Genomic DNA, 19,583 nt, shown 5'->3' with positions numbered 1-19,583 from the left:
CATTTCACATATCAATATCCAGCTTGTGGTATATGTGGTCTCGTACATTATCGTTTTGAAATGTGTCTAGCTTACGCCCAAAGATGTTTTTCGTGCGACAAATTCGGACATTTCGCAAGACAATGTTTCACAGCTAGATCAAGTCTATCGTATAAATTCGATATACTAAATCAACAAATTTGAAAGTGTCAAGTGTACAAAAGAATTCAACAAAAAAATCAACAAAGAGACAATCGCCGTTAAATACAGTACTATTCAACCAAAAACAGTCTTAAGGAATTGCCATTCAGCAGTGTGCGAAATTCAACTATCGTGAACTTTTCGACCAGGCAGCCCCATTGAAAGTCAAACTAAACAAGCAAACATTCAAGTACTGAAAAATAAATCAGTGATTTCCACAACATCAGAACTTTTAAAACGTACACAAGAGAACATTAGGACTCTTACGTGCAGACTAGTGGTAAGTAAGAACCAACTAGATTCGACAGAGCAGTTAAAAGAATGTTTAGGCAAAATCACCAAACTAGAGAAAGAAAAGAAAGACAATTCTGCATGCATAACAAATTTATCAGACCAGAACAATTTCCTAATTCTCATATGTGAATATCAAACTTTTGAAATTGGAAAATAACTACTCAAATCCATGAACTCTAAAATTCTAACAAATCAATCTGCATCGTTGTCACATTTGCCAAAAATGTATAAATAAACAGCAATTCATGAAGGATTAAAATGAGCTGGCAAAACCACCAAGGATTTCATTAAAAAAAACCTTTAATTTATGAATATTAATTCACAATAACTTGCAACAGAGACATCATAATACATGTGGATATATTGGCTGCTCAACGATGTATGACAAAATAGCGTGATGTGCAATGAAAAGATCAAGGGACAGTACACACAAAAGAAAGGATTCTAGCCTTTTTAGCTTGTTCGTTGTGTTGGATTTACAACAAGCGTGTGTAGAAAGGAGTCTCTGTGTTTCTAAATGATTTAATTTGGAATATATCACGTCTACTGATGGCTAAAAGTTTATTGTCAATCATCTAATAAATATAATTTTGTCATGTTACTGTGACTTCTTCAACAATTTTTTTCATGATTTACTCCTTAAAAATTAAATTTAAATCTATAACTACCAAAACAAGTGAAAAGCTATATGATCAAAGGGGCCTACAAGAATTACCACACCTAAATGTATAGACAGTAAGTGATAAAAGGAAAATTATCACACCTAAATGTATAGATAGTAAATGATCAAATGTGAAGTAATAACCAAAGCATTATGACACTCAAAGGAACGCGGATTAAATAACAAATACATTTCAAGAAATAAGACATTATAATCCACAATATAAAAAAGATGTGGTACACAGCAAAAAATGTCAGGCATGTTTCACGCATGGTAAAGAAAACATGTGTAAAACGTATGTTTTTGTGCGTTTAACGCATGTTTTTACAACATGCGTATAGCAGGCGTGCAAAAACATATCTTAAATATGCGTTACAAAACGCATGAAATATTTCACATGTGTAAAACATGTGTTAATACAAACTCATGTAAAATACATGTTTTACATACGCTTTACATTAATTTCAAATTATATTTTTTTTATGACTGATTTTTTATCTTTGGCTTGTTTTTTTTATTTTTGTAGTGGAAATTAACAATTTAAAATTGAAAGACATGATTGGAACCCCTCTTTTATCCTTGGTTGGGAAACCCCTTTGAAAAATGGGCTTTTGGCTAGATCCGCCACTAAAGAATGTAATAACTTGAAAGTTTGAAAAATAAATGAAAATTACAAAAATATGTCTGCCTAAAATATTTAATATTTTAATTTTAAAGCATTTTGTTGAGCTTGAATAGACAAAATTCACACATGGTTAAAATGAAATGCTGTAAAGTATGTAGATGAATTAATGTTTTAACTGACTAAATATACATTGTGATATTTGATATGCTGTCATTTATTGTCTTTTCCTTTACTTCTCATCATTGATGTCCTCTAATAGAAGCATGAGAGTATTATCTGACACAAGTTTGGTAAATTCTATATTTTGATTCAGTTTATATTAAAGTTCTATTCATCACAGTCTGTTGCTACAAATGACTGGAACTGCTTCCTAGCAGAGTTACTTCTCCTTTTTAATTTGCCCAAGACATTTCCATGAGACAATTTCTTCTGTAAACATAAAAAAAGGTGATTAAGTAGAAACACATTTGTGATGTTTATATAAGAAATGTCGAATTTCACAAGAACTGAATGTAACTGAAAGTTAAAAGTTCATGAAAGGCAAACATATAATGAACATTCTTATTGAAAAAAATGCGCAAAATCGACGAGTTATTATACTTGAAATAAGTAACAAATACAGTTTTCTAAAGCAGCTTAACTCCTGCCAAAAAAAGCTAATCTGCAACATTTATTGAACTCATCCATGACTTTGGCTTGCCAAACTCCCTTATGAAAATAAAAATATTGCCGCAACGATGCCGCGCTGATGCGAAAATAATGCTGCAACCTAATCAGTGTGCCAGAAGAATTTTGCAGGACTATCGCGGGATGGTGCCACTAGTAGCAACAGTCCGACACCATACTAGCATCAATTATTCTGATGCCATAATAGAGCCACAAAAAAATCTTTTGATTATATATCTCTTATATGTGTGCAAGAATGTAGCCAGAATGGATACTAAGTAGAGGTTGTTGCCATAATCATGAGAATAGTGCCAAAAAATTATGCTTATCATTTAATTCTTATATCACGGTATAGTGCTAGATTAGTGCCACAAAAAAAACTTTTAAATAATTTAATTTGTATTAATGTGTGCCCAGGCGCGTAGCAACCCGTACGCAAAAACGCAGTTGCGTACACATCGAAAATTTGACAAAAATAAAAATATGGTAAATCTAGTTAGAATAAAACTTAAGGGGGTTCGCGGGTCTAAATCATTTATATAGGATTTCTCTATATTTTACTATAAATGAACTTTATCTTATAGTTAATAGAAAAATAAAATAAAAAAGTGCGGTCACCGTTCATTTGCGCTCACAATCTACCTTCGAAAGAAGCATACATTTTTGTAAAGGTTTTTTTTTTTCTGTTGAAGTAATAGGAGAAATAAAGGTAATATCGAAATAAAAAAAGAAATTTATTACAGAAATCGGTCAAATTTTACAATAATTTAGTTTAAGTACAGCTTATATCGAAATTATATTAAAAAAGATAGGTCACCGATGAGTTGAAAAGGATAATTCAATTTTAAAGCCAAAAAATGGCATTTTTCCACCAAAGGCAGATAATTTGGAATTTTTTCAATGATGTATACATTTTACAAGTCATCTGGGGCCAACACGAATTGATTATTTTGAAAGATTTTTGTACCATATGATAAAGTAACAATTACAAAAGGAAAGAAATAAAATTTGTAATGAAAAACAAATGTTAAGTAAAAGAATTAATTATAAAGTGTTATAAAAATATGTTAATAGTCACTTTGTAACTATATTCCGTTCCGGAAACTAGTTTTCTCTTTACCTTTTCGGGACCAGCATCGTGATTGTGCTGCTGATGCAAACAATTGAAATAGCTGAGTCCTCGGGGTTTTAGAATACAATAAGTGCATCTACTATGCCTCCTTACCCTTACATCTTTTCTGAAGATTTCAAAATGACTGATGAAATAAAACGTAATGTTCTATTAAGGGTAATATTTTTGCAACCTATTCGCCGTTTTTTTTTTACGTTCAACGTGTTTTTTACTTTTTATTTTATGTTCGGTCGTGCAAGATGGGTGCTTCGTTCATTTAATTATAGTGTCTCGAGATTAAAAGTGCTTATTCTCCATGTGCAAAATTTAAAGTGCTTGTTTTCCTTGCTTTGTAAAAATAAAAGACTCGTTTTTGGAAGTTGATAAAAAGAACTCAGATTTAATTTGAAGCTTTTCCTTGTAGATTTTGGGACTTCAAAAGTATTTATATGCAAGTTAAAGGTTTCCAAACTATGATGTTATAAACAAGGATTTATACCCGGGAATCTTTTAAATACTTAACATGTATGTCATTCTGGACGACAACGATAGAACAATCTTTCAGTACCATGAGACGACTAAAGAAATACAATGATATCCATTCGTTTATCTGGGCTTGTTCTATTGAACATATACCACGAAAAACAAATTTCAACAGACACGGTTTTGGATAACTGGAAAGGAAATGGTTATTGACTTTCAGAACTAACTTTGAGAATTAAAAGCTAAAAGACAGACTGCTTGTTCTCTTATAAAATAAAACATAGAGAAATGTGATTCGATTTATTTATGTATTTTCTCAATAAAAAAAAATACTCTTTAAGGCTTAGAAATTTGGATTTTCTCAATGAATGTATAGTGGGTTGAGACTGATTAGGTAGCAATTAAAATTATGGTGGTGGCACTATATATTTTAATTGTTACCTAATATATAAATAAGCTCTACCCACTACACATTAGAAGTTTTTTTTCTCTAATTTTTTTTTCAAATTTAATTATTTTCAAAAGTTGACTTGTTACTCATGAAAATAAGATTTCTGTAAGGTCATTTTCAGTCCCAATAAATCGCGAGAATGCAGGATTTTGCACCATTTACTCTAGAGCTTCTTTGGGCCTTGAGCGGCCCCAAGACCTCTCGCCGTATGACTTCTTCCCCCGGCATTGCGTACACATCATTTTGGCCTAGCTACGCCCCTGGCATTATATTTTTATCTTAGGCCAAAAAAAATAAATGTACATCACTGAAATGTGTTTTGTTACAAAATAAATATTTCACTATGATATATACCCATTCACAGTTTTGAACCTGCTACCCTGCTTATTTATATATTTTTTTTAGAATATAACAACGAGCAATATAGGATCACTGCAATCTTGTCTGGTTCAATACTTCAGTTCGTATTTAATATTATACTTGCTTAGTTTATTTATGATTTTAATTCATTTTTCATTTTTAGCTTGGTTGCACAAAGTGCAAATCAGCTAGCGCATTATAAGTATATGGTGAATTAATATATATATATATATCTCTGCCTATGTGTAGTGACAACTGCAAATTATACCTTGTCCATCGGATTTCTTATGATTAAGAAATACCAGGCGTTAGAATATGTATAAAGTGCCTAGAAAATCAACCTAACGATGTTAGAGTAGATTTGATTCGTAACTTCCTCCCCGGCGCCGGGGCTGGAACCTGTACTTTTTATTTCTAACTTCTACGTCAACACCGCCTAGCATTGCGCAGAGACCTTATCCCCTTCTCTAACTCTACCTTATAAAAATAAGCTTTCGTTTCAGGAGGTGTTACCTTGTCGTAGGAATTAAACAAGTATAGTTGAATTTGATAAAAAAAATTATAAAAACAAACATGAAGTTGAGGATTGAGATTGCTTACAATGTAATTTTCATTATACTTTCCATTTTAAAGGGGGACTATTAATTCCTGTATAAATAGTTTCTTAGTACTTAATTTTTAAACTAGAAAAAGTCAAACACCTTCCTTTTTAACAGAATTTCAATGCATAATGGACCAAAGCTGGTTATTTAACTGGTCTTAGCAAAGGTGGATTTAGAGTGGAGCCAGGTAAAAATTTGGCTGATTATATAGGGAATCACTGAAGCATGACCGGAGCGGGCACCCTCTTAGGCAGTCAGTGGCTTATGAACAAATGATGAAAATTTCTGGATCTGCCACTGCTAAGACATCACATATATATATAAAATCATACAACTCAAATAGGCTTGAGAGAGCTCACAATGCTATTTTCCATATCATTTATATTTCCAAGTTGCAACATGTGTACAAACTACTATTATTTAACTTCACCAAAACATTGTATGGGAAAGAGAATGTGCAAACATGAAAAAAAAACTGGATAAAATGAAAACTTGTTGCATTTACTTTATCCCTGCAATGTGTTGTTTTGCAAGACAAAGTTTTAAAAAGATGAAAAAGTACTAACCTAACTAGATATGCAAATGCAGTGAAAAATTTGTGGCTAGCATGTAGACATAATAAAGGACAGATTTTTTTCTGTAAAATTCCTGTTGCATATCTTCATACATGTACGTACCTTCTTCAGATGAAGGATAGTTTATAGCATGGCACATTTGGTATTAACTTTGTCGGATTCAGTAAGCAAAATATTTACCACTTGATATCTCTTCTGATTTATTGTTTGTTGGGATGCCGTCCCACTAAAATATACTTTACACATTCTTTTATTAAAAAACAGATTAACTATTAAACAAAAGTCATTGCAGAATAAAACTTCTTACCTGAAGAGTCCATTTTTTCTCCAGTGTCGATTACAAGTACATTTCCTTTTCTTTTCTTTGGTCACATTCTTTTAAACAGTGTATTATGTCCCAAAAGTTTTTTGTTATTGCATGTATTGACTTGCTTGGAAACTTTAATACAAAATATATCAGTTTATTCGATAATTAAACATGTAAAAAAAAAACAATTGTAAAACGAATTTCTCTCATAATTACATATCTATACATATATATATTGTGTGTATGGGAAAACATGGTTTATATATAATGTTTGAGTATTTGTTAGCTTTTAATGAGCTTTCAATAACTGAAAGTACTATTAAGTTTTGATTGTTTGTCTTCATGTTAGATTTTTTTTTTTGCTTTGTACCAATTCATGAACCAAAACAATTTCTAACCGATTTCACCACTTTGTTCCTCTTTTGTGCTGTTACACAACAGTCTCAACATTCTTTTTAATTATGCCTGTTCCAAGTCTGGATGAAATTTAGTGTTTGTTTAATGCAGTCTGCCATATTTGATTTATTTTGGCAAATCATTTTACATTTTGTCATGTCAAGCCTTGATGACCTGTTATACATTTGTTGTAGCTGACAGTATGAGCTTTGCTCATTGTTAAAGGTATTTAAAAGGTGTCCTATATAGATGCTTAAATCCAGTTCATATGGACATTAGTAGATAGTAATCTCATAGGCAATCATACTACATGTACTACATTGATCTCCTGATTTTCAATATCATTATTCAAAATTGTATAATTTTTAACACATGTCATGCTAATTAGTCACAAGGAATATAACTCAAGTTACAATCTAATGTAGCTTAGTTAATAAAGCTGCCAGTGTAGTGTGCATTCCAACACAAAATTGTATATATCTTAATTTATTTAACATTGTGTCCGAATTCTATTCATTTTGCCATGTTTGGCACCTGGTCAAATTGGCACCTTTGATAGTCAATATGGCATAACAAGTCAAATCCGCCCCTTGTTAATTCGTGTAATTACACACGGTAGTTAAGTTCATACCCAAAATTAAAATTATGTTTTGCAAGTGAACTGTTATCTCCCATAATTGTTTTATAAACTATCTAATATAATTGAACTGATACTTAAACCTCCTTTGAAAAAGGAACCATATTTTCACATGTAGAATCTAGGCCCCCCTCTTTTGTGGGAAAAATTGTGTTGACTATATAGGGAATCATTGGAGCATGACTGGGGCGGACCCCCCGTTAGGTCAGTGAGCGCCTCCCCCCCCCCCCCCTTTAGGAAAAGTTATGGATCCGCCACTGAAAAGATCAGTGAAAGGCAGCTAGATTATCAAAAAAAAATCAATGATACAATTTAAGTGTTTTCTCTTCTTTTTATCCTCATCTGTATATACTGCAGTAGAAAAGAGAACCAAAGACTACTTTCAAATTTAGATGAAAACCGTTTTTAATATTAGGTGACAGTTAAAAAATCAATTGCAGAAATGTCCTGAAAAAGGTGCCGATTTGACTTAAATATGGTGACGAATTGACCAAGTGCCCGTGTGTTTTGTTTCCAGTAAAATTATTTAGAAATTACAGAGTTTTTTCATGTTAATTGATTCACCGTATCGATATACTTACACCATGTACACTGAGTGAGTCTTTGCAAAATTGTTCATTCTGTTAGGTACATAGTGGCAAGCACAGGCACATGTGTCTATCCATAGGAAGGTCGACTATCCATATAAACACAGGCACTTGTTTCTATCCATAGGAAGGTCGACTATCCATAAAACTATTTATATGGATAGTCGACCTTTCTATGGATAGAAACAAGTGCCTGTGGTGGCAGGTGATAGTCATGCCGTATTTTTATTTATAAGTTGTACAAAAATAACCGCGGGAAATGCCATTATACTGGTGTAACGGAGATGCGCAGCTGTGTAATAATCTCCCTTTGCTAAACACGGAATGACGCAAAATGAACTATTTCACTGTCAGAGAAAGGAATGACAAAGTGTATATTTAGATAAATTATATGGTAATGATTTGCTAGACGTTTTATCCAACTTACTGGATATTTAAAAGAAGATTTTGCCATTCTCGTTGAGGAATTGTACCTTGTTAAATGGACTTGTAAAAAGTATAGACTTATTAAAGAAATAATTTGTACTGGGTCTCATATAGACCACCTGGATTTATCATTAATCCGCATTCTATTCATCTCTACATGGATTTATACGACGAACAAATCTTGCCTTAATTAACTAAATTTATGTTTTATGTTCCCTGTTTTCATGCAAATTATGTGGAATATATTTAATAAAGTATCTGAACATCTGTATTTGGTCTCATTTGCCAGAGCTCAGTCGCAGCGGAAAGAACCATTAATCTACAAGAGGGAACGGTGACGCATAGCCACCCGTTACACTGGCATGGAGACTCAGAGGAAATTACGGAATCCACATTCATATATTTTTTTTAAGGTCCAATCGGTTACATACAATTATTAAATTTTCTTTTTTCATTTTGTAACTGGGGTTCACAATATTCATTTTCCGGAATTATTACGCATCTTACGGTATTGATTTTTGTTTAGTTCTTTATTATGTCGTCCTAGATTTTGGTGTGATTTTGATATTGGGTGTAGGCTGTAAAATTTCGAATTCTTAGCATTTACGAATGCTTTTAAAGAAACCATGACCGCTGAATATTGTTAAAGTGAAGCTACTGTTAAGTTACTATGCAAAAAGCACTTAAGGTCAAGGGCAAGCGCTTGTGTTTGGTCAGTTATCTGGTAATTATTATATTCTTAGTTTGTTTACATTTTGTAATGTATCTGAATAATCTCGGTTTATATCATCATATAATATGAATCTGTTTTTTTGTACATGAGAATCACTACTTTCCTCTTGTAAATTACATCACAGTACCCAAATTTCACCTATTTTTCTTTGGAAAGGCAGTGGAATTTTTTGGAATGCTAGTGGTTATGTAACCTGGTCTTTTCATACCTGGTCGATTTGTAACTGAGACGTTTTATACCGGTTTACATGATATTATATACATGTATGGTTATAAAGTGTGTCACCATGGTCACTATTAGTTTTGTCTCTGGAAGTGTGTATCTCAAAATTCAATTGTCTATATTATTTCACATGTAGGCGGGGAAAGGTTTGTTATTCACTGTGTTTCGTAAAATCGGCCAAAAGATCAAAGTGCAAGAAATTTTTAATTGTTCTTTCATCGTTAAAGGTCAATTTTATTTTGCATTCATCCATGCAGCTACTCCCATGACTCCCCCTTCATGCCCCTCATCTAATAATAATGTAATTGTAATAAATTTTATCTGAAAAAAACCCTGGTACAATGTACATGTATATATATACATCATTGTACATGAAAAAAAGTTTTAGTTGGCTGGAGCAGCAGAAGCAGCATTTGGTCCATAAACAAAAGAATCTCCTTAACAATGTACTAAATGACATCTGGTTTTGAGTATATTTATCCCAGAATCAGAATATGCGTCCTTGTACATTGTATGTACAATGTACATGTAGCACTAGCAGGTCCTAACATTCTCAGATACCTTTTAGTTTACATTCATATATATATATCGATAAGTTTTTTTATTATTTTTGATTGAAAAATATTTATTTAACATTATTTCCATAACCATGATAACCTATAGATTCAACTCATATTATTATATATTGTTATAAAGTTATGAAACTTTTCCATTACAAAATTAATTAGTTACATACATTTATTTGTAGTTACGAATCGACCAGTTATGAAATGACCATTGTATTTTTCATTATTTGCCATAATGGACTCCTTACAACATATATATATATATATATAAAAAATTATACTCTCCAACCAAGTCACAATGTAAACCATTATAGTTCAAAGTACGGTTTTCAATACAGAGCTATAGCTCACACCAAACAGCAAGCTACAAAATGTATAACATGTATAAAGGGTCCCAAAATTTACTAGTGTAAACACATGGTAAAACCATTCAAACACAAAAAACAATGATCTAGATTCACCTTTAATACAATGTTTACTGTTCATGATTTATGCATGCCCCTTTATATAAACATAAAATTGTTGAATTTTTGGTTTCTGTTTGCTTTTGCAAATTGTGATGAATAGAAAAGGTTCAAACTCTGCATTGCCTTGAATCTAAACAAGCTGTGAAGGAACTCAACAATGAAACTATTTGTAAATATATATATACATGTAACTTACATCAGGATGGGGAAAATATTGAAAAAGTGAGAGAGAAAAACCCTATAATGTTAACCAACTTATTTTCTTGGATACTTTACACACGTTTTACCCTTTCTAGTCCTATTTGCGGCTATTTAATTTCTTTATTTTCTAATTTACTTGATGCCGTATAACAGAGGGTCTGGTTGAGGGGGTCTGTTATTCTGTAAACATTTAATTTTCACCCCTTTTTTCTCTAATCTTCAAAAAATTAACCTCTTTTTCTCTAATCTTCAAAAAATTAGACCACGCATTTCTCTAATCTAAAATTTTATTATCAAATGTTAAGTTGTCAATGAGAAGGCATAAATAGCATGATAAAAGCATTTATCTGGTTACATTTTTTTGTACCTGCTTAAAGATATCATAAAACATAAGCTTGTCCACACAGTATTAAGCTTTTTACTTTTTCCCTGTGCTGCACTCGCCCACCTTTTGCACGTGATATTTAAAGATTTTAATGTGTAGAAAACTTGACAATCTATATATATAGCTACAAATGTACAGAATGTGTATATGTTTTCTATGCTGTGTTTCAGGTCCTATTGCCACAATTCTGATGAACCATATGAGCCACAGAAAGGTGGCACTGATTGGAGCCACCCTTAGTTGTATTGGTCTGATTGGCTTGCCATTCGCTCCTAACATCATATACATGTATGGATTTTATGGTGTTCTCAGCGGTAAGATTAAAAATGTTTTTAGTCCGACTTATAATGTGGATTCATCTTATTCGTGGGAAACCATTCATGTAGATTTCATGGGTATGCATACATTGTACATGTAAGCTGCAAATTTATTTATCGATAGAAGCAATTATTATCTATAGGCTTGTATGCAGATTCTGTCATTGAACACCATATCAATTATCCACGCAAAATAATTTATCTGCATCGAATAAAGTGAATACCCTTGAAATAAATAAACTTACACTGAGTACATTCATTTTTCATTTATAAGTTAAGAAATTCACAGACATAAAAGACTTATATTTCTTCAGAAAAGAGGTGAAAGCATTGACTACATATTGTTTGTATGTTATTTTAAACTAACAATTCTGCCGATTCATGCAATTGCTAAAAACTGTAATATGATATAAAATGTAGTATTAAACAAATTTGTAATATAACTGTTTCTTGTTATACAATGAAATTTTGATGTAAATAAGGGTTATCTCCCATTAGATACTACAATTGTATTACTTCAATACAGAAACATATTTACACAAGATTTATTAGGTCTTTCCACTTTTCTGTGGAAAGACCTATTGTTTTTCTTCTGATTATTTTTTTTTTTCTTCCACCAAATTTTGTTTTGGATAAACATTTGTTTCGCAATATGTCGCTTACATATTTGGTATATGATATCGAACAGTTTATGCGCTTTTGAAATTTACCCTGCGTAACCGAATACTTTTCTTTGTAGGAGTTATCTCCCCAAACACTGTTTTTCTTGTGTCCACAACTCCTTCGCAACCGTAAAAGATTACGACAAATTTATTTTATAAAATTGCTCGTTATATCCTTCGCATGATTTGTCCAATTTCGACCGAAGCAATATGAACGCTCCATATGAGAGTTATTTTCCTTTTTGTATTTGAAATTTTAAAATGTATTTTGAACTGGAACACCATAAGTGATAGAGACCTAGGATCTTTTGATTTGAGGTCCTTGGTTCAAAAAAAAGAAAATTAGGTCAAGGTCAAAAGGTCAAGGTCATATTCTAATTTTTGAATTTGTCTTATTTTCACTCATTTTCATTAACCTTATAAGATATCGACAAATTATTTTGTATAAATTGTTAGTTGCGAAATGTTGTAACTAAATAATTTTAGTTGAAAGGGTGCGTAAACAATGAATGGGAGTTTTAGCCCCTATCATATCTTAAATTATGTTTAAAGTGAGATAACTTATTAACCATACATATTAGAGACTAGGGTCTTTTGATTTGAAATCCTCAGTTTGTGACCTTGAAATTGAGGTCAAGGTCATAGGTTAATTTGACGTTCTAGATTTTGACCTTTGCTTTAAATTCATATCTATACATCATAAAGCCATATGAACTGACATTTCAGACTGATTTTTTATATTTTAATATCAAAATAGATTTTAACTGGTGGAAAGACCTTCAATTGTTCTCTGAACAATTGGTTTTTAATTTTTGTTTTTTTTGTTCCTTAAAAAAACCCTGGGTTTAAAGTATATTAATCAAATTAAAAAAAGTTGAAGCACTTATCATTTATTCCCCGCAGTACATGTATCTTTAAAACATTTTTTTTATGGTCTTACTTTGGCTTATTACTCTGGTATTTACAAACTAAGGTTCCTAATACTAAATGCATAATACCAAAATGAAATGTTGCAAACTTGCTTCAGATTTTAAAGAAAATGTCGAGGGGATTCTACTATGAAATACAGTTTAACCCAGAACCTTAAATTGTTAATTTAAGACATATTTATTATATATTGGGTTTCACGTTTGGTTCATGTTACTTGAGAGCATACTTTAAATCATTTTGAGTTTCAGCAAAATAAGTTTGTGGCTTCATTGGAACCAGATGAATATTTCCTAATGTTAATGTTTCATCCATTTATTGCATTTAAAATGTCATATTCCTTTCCAAAATTGTTGTCAAACATAGGTTATTTTAGCAATTTGCTGTCCATTTGACAGCTGTTTTCATGTTCTGTATTTTTTATAGACTTTAAATAGAGGGAAAAGTTGTAGATTTACACTGCACTTGAAGAAAAATGTCTGTGCTTACACTATGTTATACAAAAAACGGTGTCTATAAATGTCACTTATTAAATATCAATTGTTATTTTGTCATTTTGTTTTATAATTTTTGCTTATTATTTTAGGTCTAGGATTTTGCTTGGTTTATGTACCCTCTCATGTGTTATCAGGGTTGTACTATGACACAAAACGTAGTTTAGCCACAGGACTAGCCACTAGTGGTTCTGGAGTAGGAGCAATCATTTTTCCAATATTGGTAAACTTTTTAGTTGACAAATATGGATGGAGAGGATCTTTTTATATTGTATGTGGAATCAGTATGCAGAATTTTATTTTTGCCAGTTTACTCCGACCAGTTCCAGAAAGCCTTAAACAGAAGTATGAAAAAGCAGCGCAAGACAGAGAAATTGAAGTCGAAAGTCTTGAAAAGGAGCCTGAAGAAACAGAATCTGAACTACATGTAAATGATTCAGACAAGCTTTATACGAAGTCATCTTCTGTTCAATTATTGTCGTATGCTAGAAAAATGAGCTTAGAGGATGAGATTAAAGAGGAACGAAAAAAATCAGAATTCAAATCAAATATTAATTCAAATGAAGGTATTGCATTAGAAAATGTTCAATTGCAGGAACAACCACATCAAACAAACACAGAGATTTCAGAGGATGAAGCAAATGAAGTACAAGGCGGAACACATACTGAAATAGTAATTCCTGGCAGTCCGACCAGACTACTTAAGGAAAAGACAAAAGGCAGCATGGAGTTTGAGACTTGTAAGAAATGTGATACACCCAGAAATAGCTTGAACGAAGTGGAACAACTTGCTATGACAAAGAAAAGCACATGTTCTATATTATTCAACTATGCATTCATTATTTTCTTTGCAAACAATATCTTATGGAACATGGGTATCGTGATAATACTTCTATTTGGACCTCAGTACTTTCTGACCATTGGATTAACTGAACAGTCCTCAGCTTCAATATTTAGCATTGGTGGTTTTGGCGCATTTTTTGGAAGCATCTTAGGAGGAATTGTGGGAAATATCCCCAAACTACGTTTAGACATTGTTTATATTGTCATCACAGTTCTGACTGGCAGCTTTTGTCTTTTATTTCCGATTACAGCATTCCATAGCTTTGGCGCACTGGCCATAATTTATGTTGCCTTCTCTGTGATGGCTAATATTATAATGGGGTTGTTAATTGTTGCAGTAGCAGCAATTGTTGGACCAGATGCTCTTGGTACTGGTATGGGATATGTCATGCTTGCCAATGGGATTGGAAGTATAGCAGCACCTCCACTAATAGGTATTTATTTGTTAAAAATTTAATTTTGGATGTAACACGTCTTCTGATTGGCTGACGTTGTTTTGTTTATCAGCTCATAGATACAATTTAGTCGTGTGACCATGACGTCATCAATTTTTTGTTTACTCCGGTTTAAAATGAAATTTAGAATGAAATTAAAAGAAATAACTGTAATATTTTATCTGTCTATTTGAAATAACATAAAAATGTGGTGCACACTTTAAAATAACACGCTACCGGTTTTTTTTTTTAGTGTGAACCACATTTTTGATGTAATTTCTTCATAGACAGGAAAAATATTACAGTCATTTCTTAAATATCCATAGCAGTGGTCTACCCTTTATATAATATAAAAGGGAACAAAAAATTTCATCAGAACTAAAAGGGGGCTGTGGCCAAGTAGTCTTAAGTACCTGGGCAAAGTGGTTTAAGTACCTGGGCCAAGTGGTCTAAGTACCTGGGTCAAGTGGTCTAAGTACCTGGGCCAAGTGGTCTAAGTACCTGGGCCAAGTGGTCAAAGTACCTGGGCCAAGTGGTCCAAGTACCTGGGCCAAGTTGTCAAAGTACCTGGGCCAAGTGGTCTAAGTACCTGGGCCAAGTGGTCTAAGTACCTGGGCCAAGTGGTCAAAGTACCTGGGCCAAGTGGTCTAAGTACCTGGGCCAAGTGGTCTAAGTACCTGGGCCAAGTAGTCTAAGTACCTGGGCCAAGTGGTCTAAGTACCTGAAAGTGGTGTTAAACAGTAATCAATCAATCAATTATTATAACTTACAGTACGGGTAGGGACTTATTTTTATGGATGTCTTAATTATGCATGCAAATGTTAGAGACAAAATAAAAGATACTTGAAATACAAAACACTCTAATAGACATTGCAAAATCACAGAGAAATGTGTAAACAAAATCAATCTAATAAACAAAAACCTGGTATAATACCTTTTTCTTTCCAATGTATGACTATGATAAAAAGATAAATTATAAGCATGTCAAGATACTGTAAATTATTGCGAAGTTTTTATTATTGCAAAAAATGTGACAGAGTTAAAACGCAATAATTTAAACTTGCATTTTGAAAAATTTTATATAAATTTAACAGGTTTTTTTATCAAAATTGTAAAAATTACAATCGCATTTCAGTCTAAAATGACAAAATAGTGATAATAAATGCATGCAATAATTTCAGAATTTACAGTAATTAAAATGTTCTGATGAAGTCCCTGCATTATCATGATTATCATACCTTTAAACAAGTGCATTCATATTCTGTCAACCAACTTATTTTTGCGGATTCTTTATATAGCATTTAGTCTTTTGCACACTTCATGGCGATATAATTTCAAGATTTTCACATTTACTTCATGCAGTTAAATAAGAAAGGTCTAAGTATTACAATACATATTAGTGACAATATTTATTCTAGTAAGTTTTCTACTATGTAAAATCGCAAAATTAAATCGCACACAAAAATAAATTAATTTATTATATGCATGGAAATTCTTATGATATCAAATGAGACAACTGTCCACCAGCAACTAAAAAAATGAAGATGTTAGCGGCTATAGGTGATCACCATATGGTATCCTGCCTTCATTATTGAGTAAATCCTGTACTACATGTACATGTACATACCAAAATGTTAATCATGTCTTTATTTATTACAGGTTGGGTATTTGAACAGACAGGAAGTATAGAGATTGCTTTTTATATTGGTGGTGGATGTATCATACTGGCTGGATTACTTATTATACTGATACCCGTCCTTGATTACTTCTATTTAGAGCCCAAACCAAGCAGAAGGAAACCAGAAAAAATTCCAAAAGAATGTTTACATGTGTATTGCATGTAGTTAATGATGTTATTATAAAAAATTAAGATTTATATACGTTTAGAAATAGATCCCTGATTCAGATTTTACCTTTTTGTTTGTTAAACCTTATACAATGTTATAAAATTTAACATTGAATTGTAGTTCACATATTTTTTTATGTTGAAAATGCAGATTTTAAATCATGTTTTTTATCACGATAACAGGCACATCAATGTTTTAAGATTACACCAATGGGCATTACTAGATTTGTAAAAAAATCTGAGATTTATCATTTGTTTAGTTTTGTATATCGTATTTCAATATATATCTACCTCTAAGAAGGTTCATTGATTGTAATAACTACCTCACATGAAAAAAAAACCCACCAAAGATGTTCTTTTGAATAATTTAAATGTAAATTCTACCTCAATGTTTAGATTATGAGATTAAAAAGAAAATTATAGTGATCATTGTTATCATGGTTACAGTTTCCATTCAGCTACTTATTATACCTGACAAAATGATGATACCGATAAAACTGATGTTATCGTACCACATCTCGTCATTTTATATCATAGTTTTTAGAATATTTTTAAAAAAGCAAAATTTGAATGATTCTAATCTTTTTCACATAAATTTAGTATTAAGGTTATTTTGTTATTTTTGAGTAGGAAAAACAAATCATACAAAGCTTAAGTCAGTGAGAAGCTACCAGTATATATTTTTGTACGCTATTTCAAAAAAATATATTTGAAGTTAAAAAATACTTGAACAACAATATCTTAACTACTTGAACGTCTGTTATTACTACCTGTAAACCTCAAATAATGTTATTTTTTATTTATTAAACTTGCATCGATTTTATTGAATTGTTAATAAACTCTTATATTTATATTTATTATTATACACTTATTTGTATGTAAATTGTATAATTAATGGCAATCATGATGTATCAGCCATCAGTCACAGTTTTATCTAACCTTTACTTGTATGATGTCATGTCATCGATGTCAGTCACTGTCACATGAAGTAGTGTGAAAAACGTACATAAAAAATGTATATGACATGACCTTTTCAATAGTTTATTATACTGTGGATTCATTTAGTTCCGGGGTATCAAATTTCGTTGATTGCTGAAAACTTGCATATTCATGGATATTCAATTTCATGGTTTTGCCAATCTCTGCATACACAGCCTATTGAAAATATGTTATTCATCGAACATTATAATTTGTGGTTCACCTGTACCAACAAAACCCACAAAAATTGGTATCCAACCAAAATTAATTAATCCACAAAATCACAAACTCAATCAAGATAATCCCTCAAGCAGAGCTCTTTGGTTTATTTATATTAGTGTATTAAGTTGATACAGTTATGATATATATTGAATAAGTCATATGCTATTTTTGATTAAGTGGAAAGTTATATGGAGTGTTTTATTGTATACAGAACGACTTTTTCAATATCACATTTGTATCAAGCTGAAACACCAAGTTAATCATGGTAAATTTAATCCCAACTGCTCTGCACTGGTGATTGTATAATTTTACTGGAACGAGACCACAATTATTTCGTAGTGCATTTCTTTTAGAACATAAATGAAAATAAAAAAATCCCACCTGTGCTTTCTCAAAGAAACTTTTACAGTGTGTTGTACTACTTTTGGGACAAATTATATCAAAATTATAGAAAACTTCATCGCTTCTAACTTAAAATATGGACAATTTTATCTTTAGGGCGTCTTGAAATCTTTTGACAGCTTTCGAAGTGCTATTTTTCAACCTTTTTCACCTGGACCAAATCACTACTTTCCTTTAAAATTCTGGACCCAAATTTTTTTACAGTGTAATTTCACCCCCCTACTTGCAATATGAGGCATTAAACATGGAGAAATAAATTTGGAAGCGGTATAAAAATTAATGGCAAGTAACCCACTGTCAATACTAGGGACTGTATTTGTGAACAATGAAAATCAAGGGACGTCAATTGTGGTCTCGGACCTACTGTGTGTGATGTTCTTTTGATACAAACAGTTTTATATTTATGTACTTTATATATTAATTATGAACCAACATTGGATCTTTCTATGAAATTTCCTTTTTCTATTGGTGAAATGTATTTGTTTGTGTTGGTGAAAATACCATAATGTGATCATATTACTTCTACGGGTTTGTTGTTTTTATTGATGGTTTGATAATGTTTATTTATAAACTGTATATTATAGTACCATACTCAGGAAATATATATTATATGTTGTTTTATCTTAATATTGTTTATTATATACAAAATTACTCCTGCTTCAAACATCAGGATTTTACATTGATGACTATAAAAAGTAAATTTCATTAAAGAATATTTTTACATTTTCAGGTACTTTTTAGATCCCCTGTCATACCACCAATTAAAAGTCCCTATCTGTTCAACCAAATTTTGCAATTTTCACAGCTTTCTAAATATTTTACCTTAAGTTTAACTTCATAGAAACCAGGTATATATATCATTTTCAAAAAATGTCGAATTTTCAGTACACCCATGCTAATTTTTTTATTTCTAATGGAAATTTCAGTTGTAATGGTTTAAATGAAAGCTTGTCGGATTTGTGATTCAGAACATTAATAATAAACACACCTTACATCCATTTTGATAAGATTAAACTGCATTTAAGTCCGATTTTGGGGGTATTTGTGTGCGTACATTGTCAGAAAAACACATTTCAAAAGATTTTTTTCCGATTTTCTGATCGCCTTGATATCTGCAAAAGGGACTTTTTAAGAACGTTAATTATAATTCTAACGAAAAATCGTAGCTTCTTTATCATTGTATGTAACAGATTATCTACAAACTAAATTCAATCAGCGTACAGGAGGTTCATGTCTATCCTGTTACCGCTACTTAAATCAGTCGTTAAATTATTCTCCCTATAAATATTGAATCAGTCAGTGTTGATTTCAAAAATGCAAAGTAATCTTTACATTTAAAACGCCTCGTTTCTTGAACGACAGTGTAGAGAAAAGAAATTTCAAGACATTTAGTGAAAAAAATAGAGCGTACTTTTTTTCATGTCTATGCTGTTACCAACCATTTTGATTTAATACACTAGCAGTATGGTTGTAAAAAGTGCAATAACGTGTTGGAAACCAAATTCACAATAGAAAACCATAAT

General features: G+C 31.6%; 1 protein-coding gene and 1 long non-coding RNA gene across 2 annotated transcripts; one reads left to right on the top strand and one right to left on the bottom strand.

Annotated features, from left to right (window-relative positions):
- Positions 1-1,818: 1,818 nt before the first annotated feature.
- On the bottom strand, positions 1,819-7,990 carry LOC139491896 (uncharacterized). Its single transcript, XR_011656663.1, has 3 exons — positions 7,939-7,990; positions 6,316-6,447; positions 1,819-2,189 (listed from the first exon to the last, which is right to left on the bottom strand). It is a non-coding gene; the product is annotated as an uncharacterized lncRNA (long non-coding RNA).
- Positions 7,991-9,769: 1,779 nt separating this feature from the next.
- Positions 9,770-18,908, top strand: LOC139492977 (monocarboxylate transporter 12-like). The gene is made up of 4 exons (XM_071281124.1): positions 9,770-9,827; positions 11,106-11,249; positions 13,428-14,612; positions 16,272-18,908. Exons 1-4 carry the CDS (start codon positions 9,770-9,772, stop codon positions 16,454-16,456), a joined length of 1,572 nt encoding a protein of 523 aa, XP_071137225.1. The 3' UTR covers positions 16,457-18,908.
- The last annotated feature ends 675 nt before the right edge of the window (positions 18,909-19,583 follow it).

Source organism: Mytilus edulis, chromosome 10 (genome assembly GCF_963676685.1).
Source record: "Mytilus edulis chromosome 10, xbMytEdul2.2, whole genome shotgun sequence".
Classification (NCBI taxonomy): Eukaryota; Metazoa; Mollusca; class Bivalvia; order Mytilida; family Mytilidae; genus Mytilus; species Mytilus edulis.
Note: the sequence above shows the minus strand (reverse complement) of the source record. Positions and strands in the feature narration are given on the sequence as shown.